Here is a 12,218-nt window from a genome sequence, read left to right as displayed (position 1 = left end):
TCCACTCTACACCTTAAAATATTTGCTGGATCTCAAAATTCCTAGACTACTGATAAAAACTGGTTCCTAACTCACTAGTATGCTTCTTGAATATTTAGCATGAGTACTCAAATCCATACTCTCCAGTCTCCCAAGTTTTTTAAGGTCATGAATAAAGGAGGTTGAGTTCATTTTTTACAACTGCAGCTCCCTGAGTGAGTACAATACCTGGAGTTTCCTCCTCTAGAATTTTGCAAACATATTTGACTTATGACTAGATTAATATTAGTTTAATATAATTAAAGAGGTTTGCAAATACTTTAAAAAGATGATGTATAGTGTTTTAGTAATTTCAGTAACTTCTTTGGAGAATTATTACTGACTGTCCCCTGACTAACACCAACTTAAACAGTAAAGGTTCTTACAAGGTTTAAGGGAAGCAGCCAGAAACACTCCATAAGGCAAACGAGTGCTTGAAACAGTTTTCAGTATCTTTCTAGAACTGTTGTTCCTATTCAATATTATGAACATTTTAATAATTTTCATAAAAAATATGAAAACGTGAAAAGGACATTCTCTAAAATGTCATAAGGCCATGGAAATTATAGTAACACCCTTGGATATTTCTCAGGGCCTTTATTTACTGTTTGGATAGCTAACATGCAGCTGGCTCCTGTTGACTGCTAGTGTTAGAAGTATTTACATGCCTAAGCATTTAATGGTAATGGGCCGAGATAACTCAAAGCAAGAAGAAGTAGCCTATGTCACAAAACCTGTGCTGAAATTTAGACATCTTGATTTACTTCAAAACAGCTGTTCATGGGACCTGATGCAACAACATAATTTGGTGTTACACAATCTATACTGGATTTCCAAAGAGCCCACAGTACCAGTAATCTATTTCTTTATGTCCTGATAAGTATTCTCCTCTAAGTACTTCACTCATTACTTGAAAACAGACAAACTGTCCTAAAATATTTCTCCCAGTCAGATGGATGAGTGCTGTCCTTCCAAAAAGCTCCCTCAGCACTTTCTTTGTAACATTTCTTCTGCAGGTCAGGGTTTGTGGCAAGGGAGCAGCAGCTCACTTCATATGGACCCCCACCTTCTTTAACCAAATACAGTGTAGTAGCTACTGAACCTCACAGTATCTTTCTCCACTGTACAAAATGTCTAGAGATTGAAACTACTGTATTATTAGATAGTAGCTGGAATCACATCTAATGCACTCAGAGCTCAGAAGGATTTCTTTTGTGCATGGGAAGGATGCAAGCTTTACATAAAGCTATACACTAGAAATACTTTGAGAGTAAAAATTTTGTTGTTTAGATATCGTAAAAGGAAGCGCAGGAGCTTTAGTTTCTATCCAACACTAAGACAAAGATTCATACCATAATCAATATGATGCAGCAAAATATTTTTCTTCATGATGGTGTTCAGATAAATTTTGGGCAGAATTGTGATACACTGTTTTACTACAGTCCCCAGTTCAAACCAGTGCTTATGGTAAAATCAACATCTTCCATACAATACACTGAGCAATCCCATGCAAAACAGCAGGACATCCTGCAGTGGGTCAAAAAAAATTTCACAATCTTCTGTTAACTCTTGTGGCTGGAGTACATAGAGCCTTCTAAAGTCTGCTGGCTCCTACACACACAAAAGTTTCTCTTCACGTCTCAGAACTGAGCTTACAAATACAAAATTTATAACTACAGCTTTAGTTATTGCATTGTTGTGACATGAATTAAATTATGGCAAGAAGCAGATATAGCACGTTGCTTATCATAGCAATTTTTCAAGCCAAAGCATTTAGTCTGCAGTTTTACAGTCTCAAAAGTTACAGGCTTCCTTGTTATTCAAATAAGCTCATTCTTGCTTTTATACACCTCAGAGAATATTAGTTAAGGACTGGAACTGATTTAGGCACTGAAGAGGATTATTCTGTCTTTCTCAACCTATAGTGCTTTCTACAAATTCAGCCAGAACCTCAATTTTGAATTACTACACTGTCAAAAAGCAATTAGAGTGAAGTCATGATACCTGATGACTTTGCCACAGGGTTCTAAATCAGTCAATCAATATTTTAAAATAAAATTTGTCTTGGAAAGAGTGTTTAAAAGCCTAGAGGCAGCTGGCAAGAAAGCCATCTCAGTGAAAGATGCACTTTCACAATGTGGCATGGGAAATAGAATTGTGAGTCTTTTTAGTAAGTTTCATACTGGGATATACTAAGGAATAACTCATCTTTTAAAATTTTTACTTGTATAATGGGCATTTCAGCATCTAATTTATGGAGGGAGATATGAAATAGCTATTACCTATTTCACATTACCTAACAAAGGTCACAAAACAAAAAGAAAACAATCCCTGCCATGTACTGGATTTGGAATATATTGTTCATGAAACAGGAAAACCTTTAAAACTGTCCTTGCATGTTCCATGCATGTATCTTTGCAATACACATGCATACAATACTGCTTTTCCCATTCAGACCTGTGTTTGTCCAGTGTAGGTACATGTCCACCACAAAAAAGTGATCACAGTGAAAGGGTTCACAGAATATGGTGTTCTTCCAAGAGAGGGAATGGTTAATTCATAGATTTAATGATGGGTAGATTACCAAATTAAAATCAGGACCACTAAATTAAACTTTTCCCAGCCTTTTTAAAGCCATTATTGACCCATGTAAGGTAAAACCGTGGTCATACTTATGGGCTCAATGGGCACAAACCTGCTTAAGACAACCAGCCATTATTTTTGTCCTCTGATTGGAATTTTCAGTAAACTGGGACAACAGGCACTGCAATGAAACTAATCTTTACCTAGCATTTACACCTACCATATTTGCAGCATTTATTTCTAGTGATTTCCAGGCATTGCATGGCCAGAAAGTGATATCAGAAAAAAATACACTGTAAGAAAGGTAAGATTTATCAGGACAATTTTTTTTTTTTTGGCTAAGAAAAATGAAAAAAAAGACAAATTGCCAAGCATCATAAAGTATATAGTATACAATCAGGATGGCATTAAGAACCAGAAATTTGGAGTATGCAGAAAGCATATTCAGAATCTGAAGAGAAAGACACATAATGCACTAATATGAAGGAGAATTCTAAGAACCACAGTTGAAAACATTTCTTCAAAATGAAAAAGATTCCTGTGAAGCACTATTGGGTGATGTCTTCAAGACAATGTCTTCAACACGGAATGAGTTAAAGACGACAAAAACTTTAACTGGAATTACTTAAAAATGACATATTGCAAAAAATTTCAGTGAGCTAATAAAATTGTGTCCTATTTCAAGTAACTCACAAATTTGTTGATAAACAGTAGACTACTTTTCCACCTTTTTTCCTTCCTCCATTTTGGTGTGATTTCAGAGTATTTGTTGACTTTAATGTTGCTATTATTTATCAAACTGGCAGTATCAGAATCACAGCTACATTGTTTTGTAGATTTTTAGACTGCACAGAGTAAAAAGAGTTATTTATCCCAAAAGCTGTGAGTCTAAGAGCAGACAAAACAATAAAATGGAGGGATCAAAATATAGAGCATGCCCACAGAGGCTGACTTTATGGTCGGCCCATACAATTTTGCTGTCCTAGTTTGGGTTTTTAAAGGTAAATGATATATTTCTTTACTCTCAGAAAGAATTTCGATTACATCCAGAGAACCAATGAGAAAAACCTTTTTATTTTCACTCACTTTCTTCTACTTTTTCTTTAAAAAACTTCATAGCTCATTAAAATATACACTTTGAAAGAAAAAAAATCCCAGTTCCTATTTTAACTGATTTGGAACAGGAATCTAGACAAAAGATACAGTGCACATCTTGGACTCACCTGAATCTCACCCATCACCTGAAGCACTAAGAGAGTTGTGGGGTTCCCTTACCCAACAGGGTCTGCTCTAAAAATGTCATTCTGGCTGTGATGTAGATATTATTTTACTCAAATGGACAACCTTCAACCATAGAGATTTTTGTGTCCAGAAATCTGCAGTTTACAGTTGCAACCTCCATTTTTTTTTTTTTAATGACTTATGGGATCTGAATTGAAACTTATATTTCAATCAAATTACCTAATTAATGGGATTTAAAAAGATCGAACACGCTGCAAAATAGAAAAAAGTGACTGATAAAAAGACCAAGAAAAAGCACCCAAAATCAAGATTATTCCCTAGGGTACTACTGTTATTGAAACCACCTTGACAGGCTGAAACATACAAAACCTTATAGGAACCTCAGGGAAAGAGAATGCAGAGATTCTAGTTCAGATAATGCAATGACCGGCTTCTACACATATTTAGGAAAGAAAGGTCTGTCCAAAATCATCGCAGGAAAAGGTTTCTGGAACGTGATTTTTCTGATCTATCCTTATATTCTGATATATCCTCATATGGATGTTTCTCTGCGAATATTCTATGTTTATTTTAGATTGCTAATCCAGAGTGAGACTATTCTTATTTCTGCTTGTTATTCCACAGAGACCAAATAGTGACTGCTATAGGAATGACATCTGAAAAAAGAAAGCCTACCAGTAATAGCTAGTTCTAACATTCACAAAGAAGTTGGATATACAGAAGGATCCAGGCACTTAAATGTAGCAGCAACAGTCTAAAAAAGTGATGAGAATGCCCTCTCTTCCCTTGGGAAAAAAAAAAAAAAAAAGTGTTTCTCCTTAAAACATCTGCCAGAAGATTTAAGTTTCCTATTAGATGGCTGGATCTGAAAGAATGAGATTTTGCTTCACTGAGATGAGTAGAAAGCCAGACTCCCAGGAGGGTGCCACACTCCTAGCTTCTACGTTTGCTTTAAATAGGAACTCGATGGTCCAAACTGATACAGGTTGCCCTATTAATGATCTCCTGAAAAGGCAAAGACTTTAAATACACTTTTCACCTCATGTCTATTTATAAGAACCGGCAGATCTTTTCCATGACCTTGAGAATCCAAGTGAGCTCCAGCTGGATGCTGCCAAGTGGTGACCAGAGCACACTGAGGCAGTCCCAAAGCAATTAGGATAGCCAAGCTGTCATGGAAAAATGATCACAGTGCATTTGCCACTGTCTTTGGAAATGCACTTTAGAGGAAAAAAATTACAATGCTGAAAGATGGAAGGAGCTTCAGAAGTCATGTAAGAAATACTAAGAAGCTGAAGACATAATGCCTTTGTTAATGAACAAGAAATCCCAGAAATTAGAAGCGGCTGCCTTGTTTTTTACTGTCATTTTTGGCACTAGAAAAATAAAAGCCCTCTGTCCTTGGCGTTTGGAAATCCATCCCAAGAGGGTAAGATCCTCTGAAAGAAACAGAAAAGTGTTAGTCTGACTGCTGGATTTCAGGAATGAATCCAGGGCTTATGTCACTACGAAATGCCTTGCCAGAGGGAAGAAATAGCCAGCCATCTATAGAGAGAAACAGCATTGTGTCCCAGTGAGCTCCAATTACTGCCACTGACTTTTGTAGCCACTGGTTATACTGACATTGGGCTGGGAGAGTAGGTGGGTGAAACACAACTGATCTCTGGCTTGATGTCATCCTGTAGTCTGCTTCAAAGGCAATTCTAGTGGCAAAGTAGCAAAAAGATGAAGAATGAAAATTTTCTATAATTAACTATTGCAAACTCTGTATTTTGATAGGAAATTAATTGCACCAGGACTCTGGTGGAATACAATTCTGATAATTTTTTTTTAACATGCTGTTTGGTACATTGGTACTTAGCAAGTTTTTTTTTTTTTAGAACCGTGATCAGAGAAACAGATGCTCCTCGTTTTGTCTCTGCTTTCATCAAAGGGTTTTATGCTCAGTTAGCTGTTAGTCTAAAGAGACTTGTTTTCAACAATCCTTGCTTCTCAGGCTTAATTTTTTAAATTAATTTGCAGGTCTCATCTTTCATATTGTACTTGGGAAACTTAGTGAGAATGTAAATGTCTAAAAATAAATAAATATTAGGAAAACTGGTATACAAACTTATGGAACTTCACAATTCAGCAATTTTAAAAGGCACTTCATAACATATAATTTTGTTTCCTGTGTCCTAAATATATCCCTGAGGGAGGGGTGACATTTTTGTACTAACACCTGTACAGTGATCTAGCCTATATATCCTAATTAAAAACAACAGTCAATAATAATACTCTTCATGTAACAATGCCTCTGTAATTTAAGCACATATATTCTTCAGAGGTATGGCTAAGAACAAACATGAATATCAAAGGTGAAATTGTTGTATAATGTAAATTTGGCCATATTCAAGTCTCTTTCAGCAAACCTGGCGAGGCAGATCAACCACAGACATATGCTGTAGCAACTAATTTAATCAATTTACTTACATTCGATGAAGTTCTAAACGACAGTTGTTTTGTTCCCTCTGCTAGAAAAATAGTGTCAAAACTTCAGATTCAGGAACTTATTTGGGGGGTTGTGGGTTTATAACTGAGCTGGTGACTGTATGTAATAACAGGCAAAGAATTGCAGGTGTTATTTTTATGTAGTGATTGATAGCTTGGTTGCTGTTCAGGTGACCTGATTTTGAGAGCCCTTGAGTTGGAAACTAGACTTGTGATGTTCTTTACCAAAATTCAGGCTGCAATATAAGGAAGTACTTCTTGCAAAGCAAAAAAAAAAAAAATTTTAAAGGAATAACATGCTTACTAACATTATGTTGTTATTAACTTTGGCAACTCTCAAACACTGGCCTAATATAAAAATGATTCAGAGTCAAGTCCATTGCTTTTGACCTTGTAATAAATAAAAGCTTTCCAAAAACCAAGCTAGACTAAAATATGAAATCCTGGCTCCAAAAGAGAAACACAACTCATAACAAAACCATTCTATAAGCACAAATGTCCCTGAAATCCTTGGCTGAAGATGTACAACATGAACAATTCTCTGGCTCATGACTATGGAAAAAGCTGCTCTTCATTTAAATGTTTGTCATCAATGTAAAACTATCTTTAATTATAATTAATGGAAGGGGCTTTTATGTGCTGAATAAGTAATATGTTGCCAAGAGTTCAGCTTGGCACACATTCCTGAATTACAGTGGAGATTGATCTCAAAATGGAACAAAGAATAATGTGTAAAGCTGTCAAAGATACAATTAACTGAAGACAATACAGTAGCTCTAACTTAAAGTATAGACAGACAGGAAGTATTCTATGAGTGACTTTTAGGAAGTCATATTTTTTTCCCCTCTTCTAGCTCCTGATTTGTTTTTTCTAACTTTGGACAAAAGTCTTGTTTAGATTTCTAATCAGTGCCATTTAATTTGTCAGGAACTGAACCTCTGAAACATTTGCCTCAATCTTATCTTTAACCAGCTTACAGTGGTGCATTTGTACTTGCCAGGTTGCTTGACCAGATGCTAAAAGACACTGGCCAGCATTATAGTATGCCCTTAGAATTAAAATGCAGCTTCCTTTGAGGTTCAGGCCAAAACTTGAAAATGTAGCCTTTGCCTATGTCTAATATCTGAGCTATTTAGAGTCTCAGATCCTGACAGTTGTGCAGGGGAACTGGGTACATCTAGGCAGGGTTGTAACTGCACTCTTGTTATCCATGTCAGCTAGTACAGAAATGTAATCATGTCAGTCTTGATTTTGTGTTTTTATATATTTCATGAAGCAGCACAATTTATCTCACCAAACTTTATCTGTCTAAAGAGTGGGCAATTTACTTCATGGCATTCCTTTAACCCTTTTATTCATTCCAATTTTCATGGATTTCTACTGAAGACAGTACCAATCAGCTGCTTGTCTTTACTCTTGGTATGAGGGAGGCACAAAGCATACAATAAGCCCCAAACCTTTCTGCTTCAAGGAATTATTTTCATTTAAACAAATCCATCACATAAAGCTAAAAGAAAATACAGCACCTTTCTTTATTATCATTTGGGCACCAGAATACTCAGCAGAAGTATAAATTGCCTATAAATTCTCTTCTCACTGCATTTGTAGAGACTGAACAAACCAGAGCTTCACAGAACAGTCACTAAAATGACCCCCAATACAGACAGTCTGATCTGTTTTCTAGTCAAAAACCTGTTGAGCTCCATTTGAAATGGTAGCTTCCTACCAATTACAAAAAATAAGGGTTAGATCTTAGAAAACACAAAAGTTGCTCTTGAATAAAACAAATTTCCCAAGGTCACTTGCAGTCAGTAGCTGCCTTGAGAACAGAAATTTGATACCATCTTCCTTTTTCACTCAGGCATTTAACACTAAATGAACAAGCCTTTAAAAAATACAGCAGGAAACAAAAATGTCATTGATAATAATCTTGCCAAGTGTTTTTATAAATATGAATAAATAAGAATACATGTAACTAAGTACAAATAAACATAAGGTTTATAGGCTTTTCATATAAATTTATAACATATATTTCCCAGGAGATTTGCAGGGTCACTTTTAAAACATTACAGAAGATGTAGAATAAAACTTACAGTGCAAATCACTTGACTTAAAACTTTACTATAAATTGACGTGTGCATCTTGAAAGCTTTCACTAGTCCCTAGTATGTGTTCAGCAGCTCGCAAGCACACTCAGCAAGACTAGAGTAACACAAGCTCTATAAGCGTTTGTGTGTTTATAAATGTGATTTCAAAAGGGGTTCTAGTTTTTTAATGAGATAGCTGCAACTCAAAAAAATCCCCAATGCACGAGAACTTACTTGAATGAATAAAGCATTTCTGGAATTTGAAATTTTACCTATAAGAAAGGTACACAAGATGAATTGCTGTTGACTAAACTATCTTTTTTTCTACAAAGCAATGCTGTAATATGGGAATTTACTTTTAGCTGACTATATAGATCCACAATATTGACTCTGCCACTCTTGATGACCCAAAGTTGAAGCTGCTGCCTATCCTATCGACAAAGCTTTTGCTTTTTAAAAATCTTCTAAGATGACTTGGAAATTCCTCTCAGTATCAGGGATTTTTCAACAGGGATGTTTTGAATAATTTTATCAAATTTAAGCACCTAATTCTAGAAATTTTGTAGTTTAAAACCCCAGAATTTCTAAAAATATTATCTCCTGCTGTACCTGCAGTGTTACATGACTCTCAGCTTATTAGTAGTGACTGAGATAAAGGAAAAAAAATACAAAGCTAGTCATGTAGAGATTTTACAAATTCAGTTGTCACTGAGAAAATGGTACACAATACTATGAGGAGTGCCGCAGATAGCATTTAATCACCCTAAAGTGAAGATGAGGATAAAGACATCTTCTCCATAGACATTAGCAGACCAAGCTGCCATGACACTTCTAGACCTTTGGAGACCTCCTAACATGGTAACAATGAGACAAGAGCAGAATTTCAGAATGCAGTCACAAAGAGCTTTCCAAACATTCACAGTATCATTCCCAGGGAAATTTTGTAAAAGGACAAAACAAAGATCTATAGACTATGAACACAAATGAAAACCATATTTTCGAAAACAAACAAACAAAAAAATTACTTAATTTTAACCTATGTATGAGAGTATTGCTTTCACTAATATATGCACATATAATTTCACTACAGTATTTTTTGATGCTATATGTTGATTCCTACAATGACGTATACATCAGCTTTGGGATATTATTTCCTAAAACATTCCACATGCTGAATGGTCTTTACACCACTTGCCTACCCTTTCACAAACTGTTACGTGATCCTTGAAGTATTGTTTTTCTTAATCATCATTGCATCTGTGAGGAAGCCATTTACCTAAAACTAATCCAAGATTTCATGGCACTTGAGTGACCATCTTTAAAAGAAAGACAAAAAGAGGTCTTCACTTCACTGCCTCCGAGTAGAATTGCAGCAGCTTTTATCAGACACAGAATGCCAACACAGACAGGAAGTAATTTAGCATTATGTCATAAGCCTAAAATTTTCTGTGTTCTCTTTTTTGAACTGCCTACTGATGAATCAAAGCATACGTTGCAGCTTGAACTTTGGGGGTTTCTTTTTCTCCTTTTTTTTTCCTGTGCAGCTATTATTTGAATCATATTATGGTGCTTGGAATTTCATTTTCATCATTACCTCTCTTACTATTTCTAATCTTCCAGGAACACATTTAGCTATGGCAGGTGACTCACTCCAAAAAGGCATTTGTGAAAATAAGAACAACTCTACATATAACAAAAAAGACTAAGTGCATAAACTGCTATAAAACCAGCCTCATTTTGCCTATTCCATTTAATCTCTCATCAGCCTCTGAGACAAATGTAGTGTCCCAAGGTTGTATAACTATGAAGCAAACCAGAATATAATCAAATTAGGTTAGGCTGAACCCTAGTAAGAGATCACACTCAACTAAAATTTATCTACTACAACCACTGACCTGCTCCTCCAAGAACTTGTGATATAAGTGAGCATAAAAACTACGAAGTCACCAAGGATGTTCACCATTCTCACTATCAACTGCTGAACAAGCTTGGTAGTTTTTGAAAATTATTGATGCAGGTGTTTGGCAAAATAATTCAACATTATTTTGAGGATAAGCACAACCTTCCTGTAGTATCAGACAACTGGCTTCAGTTGAAATTCCAAGATTACTCTTTTGAAGAGAAAAATGCCGACATTTTCTGCTTTTCTTTCATTCAGAGTTGTCTTTCATAGCAACAAAAACCGCAATGAGGGCAGAGGCAGTTTTCTCCCCTATTCTGGACATTCAATTAGTAGCAAAAGATAAGTTTTACAAAAAGGAAGGAAAGCTGTGGACAGGCTTTAGAAAATTCTGTTTCACTGGCAAGGAATTTCTTCTCTCAACCTACCTTCTCTTGATTCTGGCAGAGTGGACAATCACATTCAAAGCAATACTGGCGCATCAGCTGCTTTTGGCGTTCCCTGGTAGGCATCAGTGATTCAACGTAGCTTATGGTGAGCTGTATGCAGTACATTAAAAAAAAAGAGTTTGTGTATTTTGCAAAAAATCAATTTTCTGTGTATGTATTAGCAGAGGCAACATTTTTTTGGATACAACATTTTTCCCAGCATAAAATAAAATGCTAACAGATTATTTTCTAGAAGAAATTGACTACTTTTACAGAAGGTGAAAAAAAGAGAAAAATAATTTCCATGGAAGAACACTTTTTCACATTTCAGGATCAATATTGTTTGAAATTATTAATTCCACCAAAAAATATCACTATTTCAACTTTTAATCCTAATTTGGATGAAAAATAAAAGAAGAAAGGAGAGTAAGAAAAGATAGCAAAGAAACTATGCATAAAGTATCTGAATTCCTTGTGCATGAAATCTCACTTTCTGTCTAGCTCCAGAGCTTAAGTGTGTATTTACCACTACCATTATACAATATCCAATTATCTCTTTTATTATCTATTTCTGAGGGAGGACCCTACTTTCTCGCAAATATATGTTTGAGCCTGAGGATAATTTCTCTTATGCCATACCCATTTTCAGTATGTCCGTGATGTTTGCCTTGTGACCAAGGAAGCACAAAAGCATTGCAGTCTAAGTTGTTGAAACTATTGACAAGAAGATTTATTAAAATGATAAAAAAAAAATTGTGCCTACATTTGTGCCATTTCCAACTTCTTACACTATACTGAGTGAATTCCAACGAACTGGAGAGAAATCTATAGTTTGTTCACTTTGATGCCTGCCAGAAAGAATTTTACAGGACTAACCATTTGTAGAGTTCTTGAAATGTTTAAATTTCTTCACAGGCACAAACTAATGATAAGGAAAAGGATATAACAAAAAGACAGCTCAGTTCAGACCAGCATACAATCACATGCTATTCAGTGATTAGACTAGATGCTCAACACACTTTGAAACACTCCAGAGGGGTCAGAGCTGAAAAAAAAATCAGATCACATTATTTCATCCTGAGCCTAGACACTTCAGCTAATTGGGAGAATTTTCATACGGTTTTCAGTTAAATCATGAGAGTCCATTCAAAGAAATTACAGGAAAACCTGACCAATTTTAGTAATGACCATGAAATCCATTGTAAGAACCTGCATTTTTGCAAATTAGTGAGCATTCTAATTGAATGAGCAATTAACAAGCAACTAAAACAATGCCTGCATTTTCATTTATTATTACAGTGTAATTTGATTACATATTGAAGGAGGATCGTGTTAAAAGAAGTCTCCTGAGATGGCAAAGTCAAGCATTTAAATAAATACGGCTTCATAATTGAAGATTAATAGTATAATTAATGAAAGAGACAAATTAAAATTCCACAATTAATCAAAAGTTAGAAAATGTGAGAACTT

At 35.3% G+C, this 12,218-nt stretch overlaps 1 protein-coding gene across 5 annotated transcripts in view; it reads right to left on the bottom strand.

Annotated features, from left to right (window-relative positions):
* The window catches only part of SMYD3 (SET and MYND domain containing 3), a 385,012-nt gene that overhangs the window by 58,321 nt on the left and 314,473 nt on the right, over positions 1 to 12,218 (bottom strand). For all 5 annotated transcript variants that reach the window (XM_012572411.5, XM_072927229.1, XM_072927227.1 and 2 more), the window contains one exon: positions 10,749 to 10,859. In XM_012572411.5, coding sequence (XP_012427865.4) covers positions 10,749 to 10,859 — 111 coding nt within the window. The remainder of the gene's footprint in view (positions 1 to 10,748; positions 10,860 to 12,218) is intronic.

The sequence above is a fragment of the Taeniopygia guttata genome, chromosome 3, assembly GCF_048771995.1.
Source record: "Taeniopygia guttata chromosome 3, bTaeGut7.mat, whole genome shotgun sequence".
Lineage (NCBI taxonomy): Eukaryota > Metazoa > Chordata > Aves > Passeriformes > Estrildidae > Taeniopygia > Taeniopygia guttata.
The sequence above is the reverse complement of the archived record's forward strand: the minus strand, read 5'-3'. Positions and strand labels throughout refer to the sequence as shown.